Source organism: Amblyomma maculatum, chromosome 8 (genome assembly GCF_055883805.1).
Source record: "Amblyomma maculatum isolate TAMU_Amacu chromosome 8, ASM5588380v1, whole genome shotgun sequence".
Lineage (NCBI taxonomy): Eukaryota > Metazoa > Arthropoda > Arachnida > Ixodida > Ixodidae > Amblyomma > Amblyomma maculatum.
The window spans coordinates 127,232,225-127,254,144 of record NC_139351.1 but is presented as its reverse complement, the minus strand read 5'-3'; the positions used below and the strand labels follow the sequence as shown (position 1 = coordinate 127,254,144).

The 21,920-nt window shown below is 45.6% G+C and overlaps 1 protein-coding gene across 3 annotated transcripts; it reads left to right on the top strand.

Annotated features, from left to right (window-relative positions):
- Nucleotides 1-548: 548 nt before the first annotated feature.
- On the top strand, nt 549-21,446 carry Nasp (Nuclear autoantigenic sperm protein). 3 transcript variants are annotated; one of them, XM_084577639.1, is made up of 12 exons: nt 551-743; nt 3,218-3,474; nt 6,266-6,361; nt 6,920-7,108; nt 9,755-9,906; nt 11,188-11,252; nt 12,103-12,396; nt 13,813-14,014; nt 14,685-14,714; nt 15,506-15,553; nt 15,815-15,946; nt 21,113-21,446. In XM_084577639.1, exons 1-12 carry the CDS (start codon nt 706-708, stop codon nt 21,176-21,178), a joined length of 1,569 nt encoding a protein of 522 aa, XP_084433765.1. In that variant the 5' UTR covers nt 551-705; the 3' UTR covers nt 21,179-21,446. The 3 variants fall into 3 exon arrangements, with proteins under 3 accessions (XP_084433767.1, XP_084433765.1, XP_084433766.1); XM_084577640.1 differs by having other exon boundaries at nt 552-743; nt 15,833-15,946; XM_084577641.1 differs by lacking the exon at nt 6,920-7,108 and having other exon boundaries at nt 549-743.
- Nucleotides 21,447-21,920: the final 474 nt, after the last annotated feature.

Sequence of the window (21,920 nt, the reverse complement as noted above, 5' to 3'; positions counted from 1 at the left end):
AATGCTTCGCGGTAAATCTAGACGCGGCAATATACCCGGCAATGATTGCCAGCTCACTGCTCGTTGGAAGGCAGCGATTCGCACTTGGCGTCGCTTCGCTTCGTAAAGCTTATTCGGTGACGCGAAAAATATTTTATCAGGCCAGTGGAAATGCGTGCAATAGCAGAAACCCAGGGACCTCAACCTAGCAATTCATTTGTGATCATAGAATGCCACGAATCGAAAGAGCGAACGGTGAATGCGCCCCACGCACAGCAGATCCGCCGCGTCTCCGCTGCACGGCCGGGCGACCTCCCTACCAAACTGTTTTTCCCGCTGCGAGGGGCGCGCGCATCGCATTCGCACCTATTTTGCCTTCTTGAAGACATAGCGCAAAAAAGAGACGGGGACAACACAGATGTAGACAGGACAGGCGCCTTGACTGTTTGCCTTGACTAGCTCACTTTACCTTGACTTCGCGCTGAAAATTGCTGTATCATAGTTGTGGCGCTAGTAACGCAATAAAAATTTCCTCGTTTTGGTCGTTACTCTAGCGCCGTCGGTGTACATGAGCACTTTCTTGCCGCGTAGGAACGAGGCTACGATTGTTTGTCTGGCCGTCCGCAAGCTCGCTTTCAATCCCGCGCAAGGCGCGAAATCGTTCGCGCGCTTGTTTTTGTAGGCCGGGGTTAATCGTTCAAGGCACACCACATCACTCGTCCGAGAATGGCCGAAGCAAGTTCACCACCACCCAAGCCAGAAGGGTGAGTTTGAGAAGGTTATGAGCATACGAGAAGCAGGTACCGCAAAGTATCCGTACAGGCGGCTACGACACCTCGCCGCACCAAATTTACATATTTACCCTTGCGAATTTTACACTGAGCGTTATGCCGCTGCTCGTTTGCGCGTGCAAGCCTGTAGAATTTCCTGCACGTGCAGAGCTGTATATGCCGAGCAGGTAATCCGACCGTCAAAGAGTTTGTGCTTCTTTCCTACCGACGTGCTTTTGTCGGGTCCTTCGGGTCGGGTCAGGTGCTTGTTTCGTAACATAGTATTGCGTGCAGATTCTCAGTGACCTTTTGAACGTTTTAATTTACGTGGTGTGTACAGGACATATTCCGTCCCATGCGTTTAATATGTCCCACTCCCGCTTTCCTGTGTGCTGTCATCGCTCGGGCAGGGCTCATCAGTTAGCTCAGCTCTGTCCAGTTATACCCGTTAAGTAGGTCCACAATGGTTCCATCTGCCTGCTCGCCCGTTCGCGTTTGTGCGCTGCTCTTTTCAAGTGATTTCATGGATCCCTCAATAAACGCGGGAAAACGTTTGATGACACGCATAAGAAAAGAATGGGTGGTTACCAGCAATGTTTGTTGTGACTATCGGAAAATCATTAATAAGTGAGGCAACGTTGAAAACTGGAAGCCTCTAAAGTAAACATTATCGTGCCACATATTCTGTATAGCCAAGGTTTGACTGACTGCCCTGGCATTCTTATCAGTCATTTCGCCAGCATTGCTGTTGACGTTTCTACAGTGCTGTCCTTTATTTTATTTAGGGAGGTTATGTCCGATGGTCATGCCCTGATCACATGGGAGCACCAAGCACTCTTTAATGGTGTTTTAGTTTTCTAGTTAAATGGCCTGGTCACACTATGTAGCTTCCAAGTGTACCAAATATGTATGAGAAGCTGATGCCGTTGCCATAGGCTCCCTTTCATTGGAAGAAAATTGTCGGTGCACTGCTGTGTGATAAATTTTGGCTCATTTGATGAATGACCTTTAACTCGCCACATCTAGGCCAGGCCGAGAGAAAACATTTGTTCATGCCATGCCGAGAGAAAATGATATTCTGGAGTTTTAAATGCAATAGGTTCACAATGGAACAGGTATGTTGTAGTCAAGTCATCATTAACCTGACTTCAGGCACTTTATCATCATCATCTTTATTTTTCACTGTGAGGTACATGTATTTTTTAACCAAAAGGACAAAGCGCTAACGACACATTCACAAGAAAGAGGACACGGACAAGCGCTTGTCCGTGTCCTCTTTCTTGTGAATGTGTCGTTAGCGCTTTGTCCTTTTGGTTAAAAAATGCTGCACCAACTAGCCCAACAAAAAGTCCTTCTTGAGGTACATGATTATTAGTATTACAGAAGGAGGTCCCGAAGTATAAACTGTCCGGGGGACCTCCTACTGCATGCAGTACAGTAGTATTTTCCGTATCTCTTCAATCAACCTGGTCCTCTGCCACCTGCAGTAGTCTATAACCCTTTAAACTTCCTTATCTCATCTGCAGCCTTCTACTACACTTGCCTTTTCTTAAAATCAAATCAAATCAGTTTTCCTTATTGACCATCAATTATGTATTTTTCTTTTGCATTGCACACCTTACCAGTGCCGATTGCTTCTTAATTTCAACTAAAATGTCATTAAGTCGTGTTTGTTCTTTGACTTACTCTGGCTTAGTCTTGTCTGTTAATTTTACGCTTATCGGTGCCTCATTGGTGAGTACCTGTGAGGTTGAGCTTTTCTCTTGAGTGATTTTGGTGAACTATCATCAATGATCTGGTAGTACAAGCCAAATGAACTCCCATTATTCATGTTTTCGGCTTAGTTATTATGAATTGGAGTACTCAAGAGTAATCTGGAGTGTACACTCCAAGTGGAGTGGACTCCACTCCGCTTGGAGTTGGAGGGGAGTGGAGTTAAGTAGAGTGTACACTTGAATGTTCTATTAAATCTGCAGTAAAATGTGACTGCACAAGATGGGGTTGAACCCAAGAACTCATGCACCTTAGCAAAGTGCCGTAGTCAGTGGTCGTCTTAACGAGGGCTCGGCTTAAATGCTTATGGTGTAGTAGTAGTTTGTTGCCATTTGTCTAGCTTTCGTTTAGTGCAACTTTCATGTTCAGTATAGATGCAGTTGAAAGAACACTAGGGACAGTTTCATCCATTTTTTCGTAGTGTATATCAATAGTTGGGTTTTCAGATGTAAAAGATGAATTTATTGCTCTGAAAATTGTATGTAAAAATGGAAACCCTTTTTCCTACCACCTGTTACGAGCTCACGCTATCAGCAATGAAAAGGACTGCATGATCACTGTGTGGATGGAAGTGGATGGCAATGTATCCTAGGTTCAAAGATCTGTGTCAGTGATATGGTTGGCAGTTTTAAATTTTTCCGCAGTGTTCTTCTAAGAAAAATGTAACCGAAACTTGTACGATGCATTCTCTGTAGGGAAGAAGGGTCAAAGTCTGAAGGAGGGTCCAAGTCTGAGCCATCGGTGAATGCGGCTATGCTGCTGCTCCAGGGCAAGCGTCACCTCCTGGTCCAGGACTACCCATCAGCCGTGGCAAGCCTACAGGAAGCTAGCGAGCTCCTGGCACGCATATACGGCGAGACCGCCAAGGAGTGTGGGGAGGCCTACCTCTGCTATGGACGTGCACTGCTAGAGCTTGCACGGCAGGAGACTGGCGTCCTAGGGAATGCTTTAGGTGAGCACATGGCCACTGCATTGAAGTATCATTGTTATATCTGATAATTGTTATAACTGGGTGAGGAAAAAAAAACACTATAAACTACACATTTAACGAGAACGAGGTAACTTACACTTTTTATTTTGTAGCGGGAAGAAACCCGTAAACCATAAGCGTTGTCTGTTTCATGGCAGTCTGGCTGACATCTTTCTACAGGGCATCCACCTGCTGAACATAGTGCAGTGGAAGGTTCTTAGCAAAAGCAGGCCCAACAGGGAGTCGATCATTCTCAAAGCCTCCTGGTGCGATGCAACCTGCACAGGTTCCGGTTCGTTGTCGTCGCTCCTGTCACCGTCCTCCGTGCCAGTGACTGCTGCGACGATAGCCTCGTCTGTCAGCTCTTCATCTGTCGCTACTGTATCGTGGGCATGTAAAAATTCCTGAAGTTCCGACGCGTCGCCGTCGCTACCGCTCACTGTGGACCAATGTTCGGTCGTCGCTGTGTTGGCAGGAGCTTTGCGACCTTCCGCGTCACCAGCATCCCTAGCGAAGCCTGCCTTCCTAAAGCAGTTCATGACATGATGATGGAGGAGCTTACTTCTGCCCATGCTCCAAAAATGAACTGCACTGCCATCAGGAGCGAGATCTTCAAAGTTTGGCGCCAGTTGGTGTTCTCGGACAGAAATGTCGCGGTTCAGCGCAAGCCTGCTCAAAACATGTCGGCTATACAGTGCCTTGAAGCAAGCAATCATTCCTGCATCCATAGGCTGCAAGCCTGCAGAGGTATTAGGTGGGAAAAACTTCCACATGCGTGAGCTTCTGAACTGTTTGGTGCACAGTGCAATTGTCGAGCACCAATGTCACCTTCCTGCCTTTGCGTTGCATCTGCTGATCAAACTTGATCAGCCACTCGCGGAAAAGTTTGGCGTCATCCATGCTTTCTGTTATAACGGTAGCGAACCGGGATTCTCACGGCACCACGAAAACATCGGGATTCTTAGATTTCCCTATGACGAAGGCGGGGCTTTTTGTGCTGCCATCCATGTTGGCACACAAGAAAATGGTCACGCGCTATTTACTTTGCTTGCCGCCCTTACAGGGATCGCCTTTAACAGTGTGCGATTTTGACTGTACCATCTGGAAAAACAGTCCAGTCTCGTCCGCATTGTATAAGTCCCGGTCCGACTGTGTTTCTCGGATGTAGAGCAGCATTTCCTCAAGCCAATTCTGCCTAGCGTTGACATCGAGCAATCCTGCCTCACCCACGAATGCCTTGTAGACGATTCCATGTCGCTCCTTGAACTGCTGAATCCAACCACCACCAGGCTGAAAATCGGTGTTGCGCAGGAGGTATGCGAAGTGCTTCACCTTCTCCGCTAAATTAAAATCGGGCCACTAATCGGCAGGTTCGCTGCATGGGCGTTCAAGAACCATTAGTAAAGCGCCTGTTCTACGTTTTTGTCGGCCCCATGTCCAACCCTCTTCCGGCTGTCGTTCATTGCATGGGCAGCACTGGCATTGCTTTCGTTCTCAATCTTGGGCGTGTTGCGGATGATTGTCGATACTGTCGGCTGCACCAGGCCGTACTTGTGCACCAAGTTGCACACTTTTACGCCGTCCTTGTGCTCACGTATAATGTTCCGCTTAACTTCTAGTGGTATTGCCGTTCACTTCCTCTTCTGCGCCGGTTGTGTCGCGCTTCTTGAAGTTGGATCCTCCATTGCTGTTCACGTAAAATCCTGGGCCAGCAAGGTCGTGGCAATGATGATGGCACACTAGGAGAACCATGCTAGAAAGACACGCGCATGAACACTGCTGCACGTCTGCCACAAACATGTGTAATGTGCAACCGCAAAGCGGGGTCCTGGACAAAGCAAATAGGGGAGGATACTGCAGTGTACCACAGTCGGCTCATTCTCAGAATGGACTGCTCCACCGTGCAGAGGCAGAGAGGACGCGAGTTCCCTAGGCCACGGGTGGTCTCGAGGGGAAGCGCTCAAAACTCTCTCTCAGAACAGCCATGCCTAGCAGCGCCTTACACCTTCCCTTCTCCCCCGCTTGAGGAAGCGCTCCGTCCTCCCCCATATCTCCATGGCATGCAAGTTTCTCCGGCACACCTGACCAATGCATTGGCTCGACACGCTCTGTCCCGGTTTCTTTTCATTTTTTTTTTAATTGTAGCTGCATCGGTGTTGTTGGCATCTTTGCATACGTGTGCACTTTTTGTTGACTTTCAGTGACCATATTTGATTGTTATAACCAATAATATAATATGACATCATTGTAACAAGCTGTTTATTTTACCATAGAACACATGGTAAAACTGACGGTGCAGCGGCTGCCCATTGTTATGTCCGATATATTGTTAAAACCGATAGTTATAAGTAGGTTGGCTGATCATATTAACTATTCCAGGCATCCCCTTTTCTTTCACGATTGTGACGTTGAAATGGTTGCTGATTCCAGGCCCGTATGGCAGCACGCTGATCACGGGGTCGCTTTTGGGCTGGCCATTCGGCGGCGCCAGCTGTTGTGTAGTATTGGGCGCACCAACACAAGTAACCGGAGATCGAACTTCAGATGCGGCGCCAACTCGGCGCGGCATCTGCAAGCGACAGGTGTTGAGACTTCAGCTGCAAATGCAGCTTGCAGTTGATGGAGGATGTTCGTTGATTGAGGTGCACAAAAAGAGAGCTGAACGCATTTCAGAACTATTGCCGAGGCTTTTTTTTCTTTGTTTTCTTAATGTATTCTGAGTGCAATGGAGGGTGTTATATTGCGATAAAACAACTAGGTGAATAATGTGCAGAGTCTGAAGAGGAACAAGACGACGACGACGATGATGATGAAAATGAAGCAGAAGGTGGGGAAGAGAAGTCGCAAGATGGGGAAGGCGATGCTGCCGGTAAGGATTCGTTACGACTTTTTGTGTTCAGGGCTTGTCGAACTTTAAACGCGTGCGTTTGGGTAATGCATGTTTCTATCAAATTTTCACTGCTGTTTAATGTGGAGCACCAGAGTGTTGACGTCATCATTAGCATTCAAAGGCACATAGCAATGAAAGTTGCTGGCCCTGTCATTACACTGTCATTTCTTGAGCTTGGAGCTGTACTTTATTTTTCCAATACAGTGTTTCTTTACAAGACAAAATACTGACGGAACTGGCTGTCGTAGTGCAGAAATAAAGGAATAGCATGATCACAGGGAGCGTGTAATGATATATGTCTATGGATTCTTTAAACTTCACCTTCTGCCTTGTTTGGCCGAGGTGTTCACTACAAAAAAAAAAAGGTTTCAGAGGTTGGTACAAAGCACTCCTACATTTTGCTTATTTGAATTGGAACCGTGTACCAAAAGACTGCCTATGTGGGAAGGGAAGGAAGGTCAGAGGTGGGTTTTGTAACCCTTGCCTTCCTAATGACTTGGTTTTTGCACGTCGATGTCCCTATAATTGCTTCTGCAGGACCTTCTAAGGGAGGTAGCGATGGAGAGAGCGAGAAAAAACCTGAACAGTCTGGATCCTCTGCGGAGCCGTCAGAGAATCCAGACGTAGAGAAAGCAGTGGAATCAAAGGCCACTGTTGACGGTGGTAGTAGTGATGACCCCGGGGTGGCAAATGCCACAGAGGTGAAGGTGCAAGAAGGTGGTGGAGGTGAGAGGCTACACTTTGGGATTACTTAGGCACCTCTCCTCTTTGTCTCTGCATCTCACTTCTCGCCTCAATCTAGCAAGGTCTATGCCAGATCTCTTCTCTATCTACTTGACTATCTACACACAACCGTGCCACGTTCTGGAAGCTAGAGCTTCCTGTCGAGGGCCAAACTGACAAAACCGTTCGCATGTAAATACGGTTTGCAAAGGCCACGGCTTCGGCTGTCCCATTTGCTGGATTCGTGTTAGACCAGCACTATTCTCACTTAAGTTTTGGTCAGGGTTGTTGCCTCTGAAGGAGTATGGTTGCCTGGCTTTAAATTTTGTGTTTTTATCTTCAAAATGGCTCGTAAGACATTAATGTACATAGATCACTGTACAGCATTCGCCCGTCTCTGGCGATTAATATAATTGAATTTGTTTTCTCGTGTGAGATTGTTTCAGTAGCCAGGTAGGCGGAATTTGGACGCAGAATTTTTCTTTAGGTCACACGAGGCACACGTAAACAACCACATCGTTCATACATTGCCATTCGAGCTCCTTGTACAGGTTGGCATTAACAGTAGTGATGAAGTTAGGTGACAGAACAGCAGTTATATCAGTTTCTTTACTAGTTAATCCCACATGTTAATTTTTTTTAAGTAATGTCTTGGGGGGAATCATTCCTTAGAAAGGGCACATCATTAGAAATCAGTGTCCTACTCCTCCAGATGTTCCCAGATTGGCAGCTGTGCATGAGATGCTGCATCTTAATTAACAGGCTTTCGTATGCAGTTGGTAGCTGCTCCTCTTCTGCCACTGTGTCGTCTGCTATGCTTGCTTTACTAAAGCAGTTTGCGGCCCAGTTGTAAACGGCTTGCTTACTGCATCTGCAATTGCATGACACTACTGCGCTCGCCTTCTCTGTTTGGGCGAACTGGCCGGTCGGGATAATTGAACTGTTTTGTTCGTAAGTTAGGCTTGTGTGTGTGTATGTGTTTGTGCATACGTATGCTCATGCTTAAAGGACTATAGACACCAAATTCTGGTGGCATTTTTCTTCTTGTTAATGATGCGTAAGTCATTCCTGTGTATCGATCTACACACTGTTCTCGCCTACGACCGCTAAATAATTTATAATTGAATTTTTTTTTCTCACCAGTTTCGGTTTCGATAGCAGAGAGATGGCTGTGATGTCACATGTCTTGATGCAAGGCATGAGAAAACAGTGATATGATCGCTGATTCTTCACTTGCAGCAATTGATGCAAAGGAGGCCCTGGAACATTTCTTCTGACTTGGAATAAAACCTTCCCTCCAGTCACCTCAAAAATCTCTTCAGATCTCTTTAAGATCGTCAAATCCCTCAATTCCCTTTTTTTTTTTACCAGTTCCTGCTACACCAAAAGAGTGCACTAGATTGTCTCATTCCGTCTAATTAGCGATGCTGAAAGTAGAGGAAAAGCCAGAGCGGCAGCCAATGGCGTATTGTTTCGGGGGCCTATAAGAACAGATGGCTTTTTGCATGATATCATTGTGATATTTTGCAAGAAGCCACCTGCTTTTATACGCCCCGAAACAATACGCCACTGTCTTGCATGATATGACGTGATATTTGACACCGCAGGGGTGGCACAGTAGTTACGGCGCTCGACTGCTGTTCCCAAGGATGCGGGATCGAATCCTGGCCTCGGTGGCCGCTTTTTGATGGAAGCGAAAAGCAAGGCGCCCATGTGCTGTGCAATGTCAGTGCACGTGAAAGAACCCCAGTGGTCAAAATTTCCGGAATCCTCCACTACGGCGTTCTCATAGCCTGAGTCGCTTTGGGACGTTAAACCCCACAAACCAAACCAAACCATTGTGATATTTAATTGTTTCGCATATAGCTTGGGCTGCAACTACTATATGACTTCAATAGCAACTGCCAAGTTGTATTTTGATGTGGCATGCAGCTGGGCTGGTTAGGAAAACTGATTTGCAGCAGACTGAAGTGCACTAATTAAAAATATTCGGCTAGTGCAGAGATTGCTATTTTTTTTTCTCTTCCGCGTTTTCAAGGCTCTTCTATTCCTCGTCTCCCGGCTTGGTTTTTCTTTTCTTTTTCCACCTTTTCTTTGCTTGGTTCGTGGATTTCTATAGCTGGTCTCTGTCACGCGACCACTAGGGGTAGGGTCCAAAAGCTGCCCCTGCAGTAAACGTTAAATGGCACAGGACACCGTGACTAGGTAATTGCAGTGACAAATAGCTTCCACATCAGCTTGAAACACCTAAAAAAAGACAGCTTTTGAAGAAGCTGAAATATCAAGATTTCTTGCTTTTGTACTCATCTGTGTTGCTGCTGTTCCTGCACTCGTCTGTTCTGTGAACTGAATATCGCTGTTTCATGCTGAGGACTATTTAGGGAAATCTAGGGACTATCTGAGGAATCTAGGGGAATGAGGGCCTCTTTGTGATATACGTACTACATATGGAGCCGACAGCCACTGATGTCAAGGAAAGCATGAGGGATTCGTTTTTTTTTTCCTTGTGGTATTGATCAGTGTGAAATAATAACATAATATGGATGTCATTAATTGAATCATACACCACCAATGAAATCTGAGCCTATGGCTTCCGAATTTTGTGTGTGGAGGTGTGGGGTTTTGGCAATGTGTACTCTGCATCCTCAGAAGCCGATTCTGCTGCAACGGAAGAGGATGCCGAAGAAGACCTGGAAAAGCCCGAGCCAGCGCTGAAGGAGGACATTGAGCCACTGCCGAGCGAGCCTGGAACTTCAGCGGGGGGCCCCAGTGGGTCATCAGAACCAGCTCCAAAAGATGAGGTCCCTGCCCTGCATACTTTCATTCTTTCTGCTTCATTTTTACTTGAGTATTGAATGCATAGAATAATAATAGTAATGATTGGTTAACAGGAAGGAGAGGCGCAGTATCTGCCACACTTTTCCCCCGTGGACACCTGAACCGCACCAGAATGGGAGGGAGAAAGGTGGGAGTGAAAGAGGAGCCATAGTGGAGGGTTACGGAGTAATTTCAACTGCCTAGGGATCTTTAACCTGCCCTGACATCTCGCAGCACACGGATGCCTCTTCGTTTCGCCTCCATCGAAACGCTGCCGCCGGTGGTCAGGTTCGAACCCGGGTGCTCCGGAACAGTAGTCAGTCATCTTAACACCACTGCGATGGAGTTGCATATAAGTAGGATTTTACTTTTTTGAGGAATGAATGTCATGAAAAATGAATGCCAGTTTTGCAAGTGCCGGGGCTATGCACTTTGTCATAGGTGAAATAACTTCTGTGCATTATGGAAATCTCTGAAGTGTGAAGGCATTTCGGTATAGTGTCTCATCAAAGCAGGTACCTTGCTTTTCAGTGTTAACAAGCCATTAAAATGTGTACTAGTAGTACATCACTTGGCTGTCTTGTTCCACTGTCTCAAAAGGTAATTTGGTGAGGACTGCAAAACGGGTGTTGCTCTCGGAGACTGACTAAAAGATAGCATTGTTATTCATGACATTACCCTAATGTGAAAAAAGGTTCCCAAAAAGACGATGGCAGAAAGTGAAATGCTTTGTGGCCATGAGAGAGAGGTCTTGTAGAGTGATCAGCTTTTGGGGAAGGGGGTGCTTTTCAGCTATTGTGACATGCAAGTCTTAATTGGCCACTCCTAGGCCTGTCAATTTGTTGCATTTACATGATGATGCATGAAGTGTTTGTAAATGACACAACAAAACGGCAGTGGTCAAACTGTCCTTGGTTTGCTTGCTCTATGGCTGATTCAGATGTGTTTCATTGAGCAACCAAGTGCATTTAAGAGTGCATTCTAATTGCCGTCATTTAACAATAAGGGTAAGGTGGCTGTATCACTTGCCATTGCTTTTCGGCTTGTTCAAATGACTTACAGATCCCTTTGAAAATTCTTACAGCGAGTTAGTAGGTGTTTAATACTTCAAGAATGAAAAAAAAAAAAAAAAAGCCATTATGCTTGGCTTTAGCTTATTGTGGAACAATCTTGTTTCACATTGTGAAGTGTTCTTTGACATTGGTGTGCATACTTTTTTGCTCATGGTAGCGTAACTCATGCTGTTTTCTACTATTCTTATGCAGGAAGACGTGCCCAACCTTCAGTTGGCTTGGGAGGTCCTTGAACTGGCCAAGGTGATATTTAAGAGGTAATGCTCGCAGCTAGGGCCACTTTCAGTACTGTGACCAGCTGTGCAAGTTTTCTGTTATGTAGGGCGTTAAAGCTGCATTGACTTGAAGATTTTGAAACTAAAATACATTTGTAGTAGTACAGTGATCACTGTGCATGGATAGGCATCTTGCATGCAATATGCATGGCAAACATAGTTTTATCACAAATTTCCATCTTGTTTAAGCTGTGTAGGTAGCTGGTACCAAAGTACAGTTTCCTACAGTTTAGAGATCAGTGTGGGATTAAGTAGAGCACAAGTAAGGGATTAAGTAGGAAGCAAGTACAGTAGACACTCGTTGATTCAAACTTAAATATTTTTGCTGTGAGGTTTGGTGAATTTGTTCGAACTTAAGGGACTTTGTTTGAATTGTCAGGTATTGTATCAAGGTATTGTCAGAAATGTACCTTGATATGATATAAGGCTAAATATAGTTTGCTTTATGAATTCCTATGCATAAAATAGTATTTGGGAATTGCACCTGTATGCAAATGCAGCTAAAAACATTAGCACAACATAAAATATGGCTTGAAGGGCCCTACACAGACACGCAGAATACGAACTCAGGCAGTCTTATTTCCTTTTTCCTGCCAGCGTTAGTGTCTTGAATTGCACTGTAAATGAATCTGTCTAGCCCGCCTTCAAGTTCTTTTGAAGTTATGTCCCACTATGTAGGTGTCAGATATGTTTCCTCCCTTGATCAAAACTCTGAAGTGGCTTTAGCAGTCACGCATGTCGTCATCGGTGCGTTCGTCGTTTCGGAGAGCAGGTAGCCTGTCATGGCCCCAAGGGGGGGTAAGCTGCTGCGACATTTCTTTGCCAATTGCAGGCAAGCGGAAGAGGACCCCGACAACAGCCGGGAGTATCGTCTCAAAGAAGCTGACGTGCTGCTAAAGCTGGGTGAGATCAGCCTGGAGTCAGACAACTGCGAGCAGGCCGTGGAGGACCTTGGCGAATGCCTCAACATCCAGCGTGAGCTCCTCGAGGCGGATAGCCGCCAGATCGCAGAGACACACTACCAGAGGGGGCTGGCCCTCTCGTTTGGGGGCAAGTACCAAGAGGCGGCTGAAGACTTCCGATCCGCCGTGCGCGTCCTCGAGCTACGCGTCGAAAATCTCAGCCGGTGAGCACACAGTGGTTGAGTCGGGCATGCAAGGGAAGAATGGTCATATCTTCATTTAGTTCAAGGGGATCACTCAAGGTGGTAGAATTTTGAAATAAGGGGAGTAATTCCTCACTTGTATCCATCACATTCTCCGCATACTCACATTGTACTTAAAAGACGTTCAGACTGCTAGCTGGTAAGCTTGGTTGGTAGTCACTGCTCTGTAAAAGCGGTCCTGGGTTCACAACCTCCAGACCCGAACAGAATCAAAGATTTTGCAAAAGCTGTGTGGCTTCACTTTGTAGTCATGCGACTGTGCTTGGGTGGATGGTAAAGTGCCCACCAGAGTGGCTGATCTCAAGGTCACGGCTTCACTCCTGGCCAAAGCGGCTGTATTTGATAGAGGTAAAAAGCAAAAACAACCATGTGTTATATGACGTCAGTGCGTGTTCAGGAATTCCTGGTCGTCTAAATTAATCCGCAGCCCTTCCCTACATGTCACTCGTAGCACACATGCCCCGTTGGCATGTTGAACCCCTACAGTTTACAGTGCATGATAATGCCAGATTGTCTTATGACTCCTAGATTATGTTTTATTACGTCTTATGACTGAATACTCCGTTATATAATAAAGACTTGGCTAGAGTGCCAGCGCCCTTGACAATTGACAAGGGGGGGGGGGGGGGGGGGGGGTAATGTGTCAGTGCTGGGTAATGTCAGTGTAAGCTTGACTGTCAAAGTGCGGACGTCCTTTTATTCAGTATGTGCCTGTGCTATGTTGTGAGGCTAGAGCGAAACAGACCCGCACGCATGAGAATGTGCTCATGCTTCATGTTGACGCACATGGAGGGTTGAATGTGCAATACTCTTGAAAGCTGAAACCGAACTGGCCTCATGTAGGCCACCTAGTTTGGGCTTGCTTTGTTCATTTGTAGATACTGCACTCACCACACAGCAATTTCATCAGAGTGGAAGCTTGGCTCCAGTGGTAAAAGTGGGCTAGCGATTGTGAAACAAAACATTCAATACAGGGATGCATAAAGCTTCTTTTTATTATGTATACTATATTCTGTTGGCTCTGGGTGTCTAAAAACTTCGGGCATCACCGCATTTCCCCAAGTTGTGAAAATGGCCTGTGGAAGTGTTGCCGACCCTTTCGTGCTTTGCTGTCTTCTGGCTTATAAGAGAGCTCTCTTTCCTTTTGAAGTGGCCTGTGTTTTGTTGGAATGTTGAATCGAGTGATGCTCCCGTTTCATCAGCTGTTTAGGCTTTGAAGTCGCGTTACAAGCGGTTTAAACGGAATGCCAGTGCTAGTATGTTTTCTGAGCAGTTGTCTCGTGCCAGTCTTCCTCTCGGAATGTTTATTGTTAAATTGGTGCTCTCCGATGCTGTGGCCCAATGGCTTCGGCTGCTAACGCCAAGTCCAACTCTCAGGTTTATCGAGGAAGGCAAGAAGAAGGAACGCCAGGGAAGCTTAGACGAAGACCCCGTGTGGCTGGCAGAACGAGAAGTGGAGGAATTGCAGGGACTGTTACCGGAGGTGCGAGCCCGCGTCGAAGACACAGAGGACACCATTCGGCAGGACTGCCGCGCCATTAAGGACGCCACCATTCAGAAGATGCGAGAGCGCTTGCCTGTAAGTGATAGTCGCTTACCCTGTAGCCCCACAGTTAAGTGCGTGGAAGCCACAGCGATGTTGTGCACCAGCGGCAGACTTTTGTTGTTTAACCCACGCCCTTTTCATTTGTCTTCGTGCGAAAAGTGAAAGTAGCATCGATACTCATGCAGGACCGTGATGAATGCTGCGTAGTGTGCTAGGGTGTAGCAAGTTCACGCCACCTGCGTGTTCACTATGACCAGACTGTATTGGTACGTCTGTAGACATTCGTTTCATCTCAGATTCGGCGCCATAGCCCTCTGCGATTACAACACTTTATAATGTCGCTCGTCATTTCACTGAGAGAATGTTTGTTATAAGGGGGCTCGACTGCACGTGTTTTGCATCCTTAACTTGAACTCAAATATTGTACCACGTCCAGGGTGCACAGGTAAGTTTTCTGTCTCTGTAAAGTGGCAAGATGAAATTGAGGCATGAATGAGGCAATTGAGGCATTTGCATTGGATTTGTATTTGTAGACTGAATGAATTTCGTCGGGTTCAGTTCGAACTCTGCAGCACTGTATCCTAGTCTCTGTATGTAACGGTTTATCGAATTAATCTGTTGTCAACTGTTCAGTCTACTTGCTTTTCGTTTGCTGTATCTCGTAAAAAATTTACGCCCGTCTGTTATCAATATCCTGTTGCAGGCAACATCTCCCGTCAAGAACTCTGGTCCCGTAAGTGCTTTATCATATCGCATCTATACCATCGATATCTACCAACGCTGTTCTAGTATATCTAATATGTAGGGGTGTGCGGATGCTGACCGCTATTAACTCTTAATTTGAATATTGAATCAGAATCGAGAAGAAAAAGGATTATCAAACTTTGTTCAGCGTGGCCAAACATGCACAGGAAAAACAGTGACCAGGAAAAATGTTGAAATTATTCAAAAGCTCCTAGTAATAAAATGTCCCTAAAAAAACTGCCCGGAACCTTAGCATTACAGTATTTATACCTAAAGGAAGCTTGGAATATAGATATCTATACACCTGAGATGAAAACAAGGTGACACCGATGATATTTCGCGATTTCATTAGGTGCATTTGTTTGCTTTGCGCACACTAATAGGGAACATAACCAAAACCGTTAGCGCCTCTAAGGCCCTTTTCACGGGCAATGGAGTATGGGTGTTGGCCGGTACCGTGCTCCTTGTTCGAATTAATGGGGGCCAGATTTGTGGGATTTCACCATCTCGTCTTCCCTGCACCAGCTCCGAGCCTGTCGCATAGAATACCCGGTCACCCTAATGCAAGGCTTGCGAATCGAATAATTCAAGAACTTATTCGATTTGTATTCGGTTATTACAGTATTCGCACACCCCTACAATATGTTATATCGTCAGTATACTAAACTTGATTTTCTTCTCTCTCTCTCTCTCTCTCTCTTTTTTTTTTTTTTTTTTTCATGTTAAAATTTTACAAAATTCTAGATCCATCTTATTTATCGTTCTCTCTCTCTCTCTCAGGAGTCCAGCCGCCCAGTCAACGTTATCACACACCTGATAAAGAGAAAGGTTTGTGGCCGCCTTAGCAAATAGGAGCTCCCTGTTCTCTATTCTTCCTTAATTTTCAGTCAGATTGAGCTTGTGCTATTTTTTGCCAAATGCTAACCCTGAAAGGGCGCAGTTCGTGTTGCGCAACCTCATATTTTGTTATGTATTATTGTCCATCAACTGTTGTGCGAACTCTTTGCACTGTTGTTGTATTGTGCAGCGTTATCTTATCTTCTCACTAGTGTCAAAAGTAAGTAAGGGTTGTTTTATCGGACGGAGCAGCCGGCTGCATTATTACAGAGAACGAGCGACGAAGGTGGCTGCTCTACCGAGAGTCCTACTGCCACTCCCAAGAAACTCAAGCCTGAGGTCACCGACACCAATGGAGAGTCTGTTAAGAAGCCCTTGGCATTGGTAAGTAGCTGATAGTTAAAATTAGAAAAAATGAAAAGAACTTTGCTGGGCATGTCAGTATTCTGTCCATTCTGCACAGCAGCTAGGTACGAAAGCAGTGCAGAGATGTAAACCAGACCTAGGGTTTTTTTTTTTTTCCTTCTGTCCAGAGCGTGTTAAAACCAGTTTGCAAGTGGTGATGGGGGAGCATATCATTATATATGATTCAGTTCAGTCGTGTCCGACTCTTCGTGACCCTATAGACCATGTCACGTCACGTTTTCCGGTCTCTCACTATCTTGCTAACATCACATAACTTCATCTGCAGCGCCTCGAGGATGCCATCTAACCATCGCGTTCACTGCCTACCCCTTCTCCGGTGACCCTCAACCTTTCCCAACATCAAATCTTTCTCCAGCGACTCCTTTCTTCTCATCAGATGACCAAGGTATCTGAGCTTTAACTTTAGAATTTGGCCCTCCAATGAGCAGTCAGGGTTTATGGTGGACAATATCGACTGATTTGATCTTCTGGCAGTCCAAGGAACTCTCAAGAGTCTCCGCCAGCACCACAATTCAAACGCGTCAATTCTTCGGCGGTCAGCCTTCTTCACAGCCCAACTCTCGCATCCATACACCACAACTGGAAATACCATAGCACGAGTTATACGGGTCTTGGTTGACAGACTAATGTCTCTGCTCTTTACTAGGCGGTCAAGGCTAACCATGGCTCTCTTTCCCATGGCTCTCTTTCCCAGAAGCAGGCATCTCCTAATTTCATGGCTGCAGTCTCCTTCCGGGGTAATCTTGGAGCCCAAGAAGAGAAAATCTGTCACAGCTTCCACTTCTTGTCCCTTGATGCTCCAGGACTTGATAGGGCAAGATGCCATGATCTTTGTCTTTTTAATGTTCAGTTTAAGCCCAAACTTCTCACTCTCTTCTTGCACGCGCATCAGAAGACTCTTGAGTTCCACTTCACTTTCTGCCATTATAATGGTATTATTCAAGGTTGTTTATACGTTTTCCAGCAATCTTCACTCCAGCTGAAGACTCGTCCAGACCGGCCTTCCTCATGATGCACTCTGCATATAGGTTAAATAGGCAGGGCGACAGTATGCAGCTTTGCCTCACTCCTTTCGCAATCGGAAACCAATCAGTAAGACCATGCCCAGTTCTGACTGTGGCCTCTTGCCCTTCATACAGGTTCCTTAGGAGACAGATGAGGTGAATTGGAACTCCCATCTCTTGGAGAGCTTGTCACAATCTGCTGTGATCTACGCAGTCAAACGCTTTCGCATAATCAATAAAGCAGAAGTAGATGGGTTTCTGGAACTCTTGCTTTTTCCATGATCCAGCGAAGGTTGGCAATTTGGTCTCTTCAGTTCCCCTGCCCTTGCGAAACCCAGCTTGCACGTCCGGAAGCTCTCGATCCACATACTGCTGCAGCCTACCTTGGAGGATTTACAACATCACCTTGCTAGCATGCAAAATAAGCGCGATCGTGCGGTAGTTGGAACAAACTTTGGCACTGCCTTTCTTTGGAATGGGGATGTAAACTGATCTCCTCCAATCCTGTGGCCACTGCAGGGTTGACCAAATCTTCTGACATAATGTATGCAGAATGTTAACAGCGTCGTGGTTGAGGTTTTGAAGCAACTCGGCTGGAATACCATCGATTCCGCTAGCTTTGTTCTTAGCAAGGCTGGCTAAGGCCCATTCAACTTCACTCTTCAGGATGCCCGGCTCGAGGTCAGTAATCACAACCGTCTTATGTTGGGTTTGCACATCCGAGTCCTTCTTGTACAGTTCTGTGTATTCCTGCCACCTTTTCTTTATCTCTGAGGCTTCAGTGAGGTCCTTGCCTCGTTTGTCCTTTATCACGCCCAGCTTAGCACAGAAGCTTCCTTTGATATCTTTGATTGTCTTGTGTTCCTTAATTGGCTGTTGTCCTCAACTGCTTGGCACTATGTTCAGCAAGGCATTCTTATCTCTCCTTGCTATTTTCTGAAAATCCGCATTGAGAACCTTGTATCTTTCTCTTTCCCCCATAACTTTTGCCATCCTCCTTTCTTCAGCTATTTGCAAAGCCTCTTCAGATAACCAGTTTGCTTTCTTGCATTTCCTTTGTTTTGGAACTACCTTAGTAGCAACTTCTTGTATTATATCACGAACATCAGTCCACATCTCTTCAGGCTTTCTGTCTTCTAGATCTAATTCTTGAAATCGGTTCCTCACTTCCACAGCATATTCTGAAGGAATTTGATCCAGATCATACCTGAAAGGCCTTCTAGTTTTCTGCGTTTTCCTCAATCGAAGCTTAATTTTGGCAACAAGAAACTGATGATCGGTGCCACAATCAGCCCCGGGCCTTGTTTTTACTGCTTGTATAGCGCTTCTCCATCTCTGCCGGCAAAGAATATAATCGATCTGATTCCTGTACAGACCATCCGGTGAAGTCCATGTGTACAGGCGCCTCTTGGGCTGTTGAAAATGAGTATTCGCTATGGTCAGGTTGTTTTCTTGACAGAACTCTACTAGCCTCTGCCCAGCTTCATTTGGCTCACCAAGACCGAACTTGCCTGTAATTCCGGATATTTCTTCACTCCCGACCTTAGCATTCCAGTCTCCTATGAGAAAAACGACGTCTGATGATGGAGTGTGGTCTAAAAGGCATTGCAGGTCCGCATAAAATCTCTCAACTTCAGCTTCTTCAGCAGTAGTGGTTGGTGCATAGACTTGGATAACTGTTATGTTGAAAGGGTGACCTTGGATCCGAAGTGAAATCATTCGGTCGTTTTTGGGGTTGTACCCTAGCACTGCTTTGCCCATTCTTCTGTTTACTATGAGAGCGACTCCATTCCTCCTCTTGAATTCGTGCCTACTATAAAAGACATAATGGTCGCCGGAGTTAAATTCTCCCATTCCGGTCCACTTGAGCTCGCTGATACCCAAGATATCAATGTTCAATCTGTCCATTTCTCGCTTGACAACATCCAGTTTACCTTGCATCATAGATCTTACATTCCATGTTGCTACGTGATATATCTCCTTGCAACATCGGACTTTCCGGTCGCTTCCCGACACATCCACAACTGAGCGTCCTTTTGGCTTTAGCCCAGCCGCTTCATTCGTCCTGGAGCTACTAGGAATCGCCCTTTGTTCATCCCCAGTAGCATGTGGGGCGCCTTCCAACCTGGGGGGCTCATCTTCCGGCGCCATATCCTTAATGCTATTGTGACTGGCCATAGGGTTTTCTTGGCAGGAAATACTGGAGTGGGTTGCCATTACCTTCTTCAGTGAATCACATTTTGTCAGAACTCTCTGCCGTGACCTGTCTATCATGGGTGGCCCTACACAGCAGAGCTCACGACTTCATCTAGTTTCGCAAGCCCCTCCGCCACGACAAGGCAGTGATCCATGAAGGGGATTATATACGATTATATTATATTAAAGGGCAACCTAATTTGTCTCACGGTCAACAAAGCTCGACTATAATACTATCATGGCATCACCTTTCCAAGACTTCGTGTTCAGAGCAAGCAGTGGCTTCCGTTTAACGAATAAAATCATTATGATATTATTCGTTAAACGGAAGCCACTGCTTGCTCTGAACACGAAGTCTTGGAAAGGTGATGCCATGATAGTATTATAGTCGAGCTTTGTTGACTGTGAGACAAATTAGGTTGCCCTTTAGGAATGCGCCATCGCATTTGAGCCACTGGTGGACTACTCTCACAGAAAGTAGAGCTCTTATACGCTTGAAAAAGCCACAAAATTAATACAGGTATTGCCAATGTTGGCTATTATTTGTCAGCACATTGCTGTGATGGGAATGGCCCTTTGCTGTGGATTCCCGACGCAAAGGCAACGTCAACTTCACTCGCGGGCACTGTTTCTGGAAGTTTGGACCGAGCGGTAGGAAGGTTCTTGAATTCAATTTTCTTGGCAGTGAGTGTGTCTTTTGCTACTGCACAAACGTCAGCCTTGGCAGAAAAACCCAAAAAACCATTTTTACAACAACGCAGTGGTCGAGGTGTCCCTTTAGCTAGTATTGCGTTCATTTGCCATGGTGCAACATTGCACAGCTGCTAATGTTACCTGTTGGAGAGCTTGATCAGTATACAGAATTGTTCAGTCGTTTTGTCCTTTTGCCTGAAGGTCCTCGAGTTGCTATAAAGGCATGGCGAGACGACACTTTATATATCTGTGCTACATGGGTATGTCCAGACGGCGTCAGTCGCATGGCGTTCAGGCGCAGTGGACTCCTATGATGCTGCATAGCAATTTCCGAATGTATTTGAAATCTTCAGCATTCATATGACGTAGCCGCCATTGATTTTCACTTGCGTCTACTTTCTTGTTTTCAGTGTGTGTTTGTTAGTACATTCACTGCTGTCGTACTAGACCGCCAACACCAGCATCTCCAGCATGACAGACAATATCATTGAAGTGTGACATGTTTTTCAGACCAACAACATTGACATGGGTCCTTCATAGCAAGTGTGACAGTTACTGCGCCTTTCCCTTCCTGTGAACCAATTTAACTTTAACTTTAACTTCATAGCTTGGTGGTTAAGTGTAAACTTTACACTTTTGTGGTAACAGTGTGACGATATCTGCGAAACAAGCGGCTACATTTCATATGTAAACATTTCAACGCTTGCGAAATTCTGAAATTTTGATTGACAAATCAACCCTCTTCCACGACTAGTCCGCGAGGATCATGTGTGTGGTTTCGACGATTGCAGTGAGCAGATTCTGGAGCTTTAACAAATCCAAACGGCCATCGAATCTAGCTTTGCCAGCAGTGACCAAGAATTGACCGCGACGATTGCAGTGAGCAGATTCTGGAGCTTTAACAAATCCAAACGGCCATCGAATCTAGCTTTGCCAGCAGTGACCAAGAATTGACCGTTTTCTAGGTTCTGAATGTAACTGAACATAATTCTGGATTGAGTGATTTAATTCAAGCATTGGTCACATTGAAGAAACCAGGGAGAATGTAACAGGGGTATTACGCATAAAATGAATGCTGTATTTCATACAGGAAGCATTTATGCTGTGTTTGCAAGCATCATCTATTAGTTGCAAAAAGGAATGTGAAACTTGTTGAACTATTGTTTCATGTGTAACATGACTTCTGCACTTTGCAACAATTAATGAGACACTTTTTTCTGCTTTCTTTCAGGAAACTCCAGCGGCAAATGACTGCGACAAAACTGCTGCATCTCCTTTAAAGACTGTTGCGTCCTAGTGGGCCGCGAGTTTTAAAAATGCCGGTATCTGTGGTTTCTAGGAGGCCACCTTAATGCACTGAACTGTTCCAAGTGGAACACGGAGAGAGAGCCGAGCACATCACGTCTGTCCAATGAACCGTCTCTTTTCCTCCCGAGCTTATTTTCCGGTGCACCATTTCGCATTGTATAAAAGTACCATTGGCTGTGTTTGTATTTAAAGTTCAAGTATGTGTATTTCTGCATGCATTTGCCTGATTGTGACTAATAAACTTTCTACTACATATATACCTTTGATGGCATGCCTTGTTATAAGGTATGCTTCCATGTATGGTACTGAGGGAAGCCTTGGTTGGCTGAACAGTTTCTAGACAAGAGGACTAGTCTCCATTCAAACGTTGCCTAGCGAACTAAGCATAGGTCAATAATAGTCGAACGTTGAACTAGTTGATCACACATCTCTTGGAAAAAGGCAGCAGAGCAGGTAACAGCACAAAACATAAGAAGCACACACAAATAAGGGCAACGCTGCACTGACAACTATATTGACAAGAAGGTTTTGTTGAAGAAGGAATTAGAATTTCTGCGCAAACTGGCAGGATGTTAAAGACAAGGAAGAAGTTGGCTGCAGATGTGAAGTGAAGGGAGATGTGCGGGTTCTTGTCAATATAGTTGTCAGTGCAACGTTGTCCTTGTTTGTGTATGCTTATGTTTTGTGTTGTTACCTGCTCTGCTGCCTTCTTCCAAGAGAAGCATAGGTCA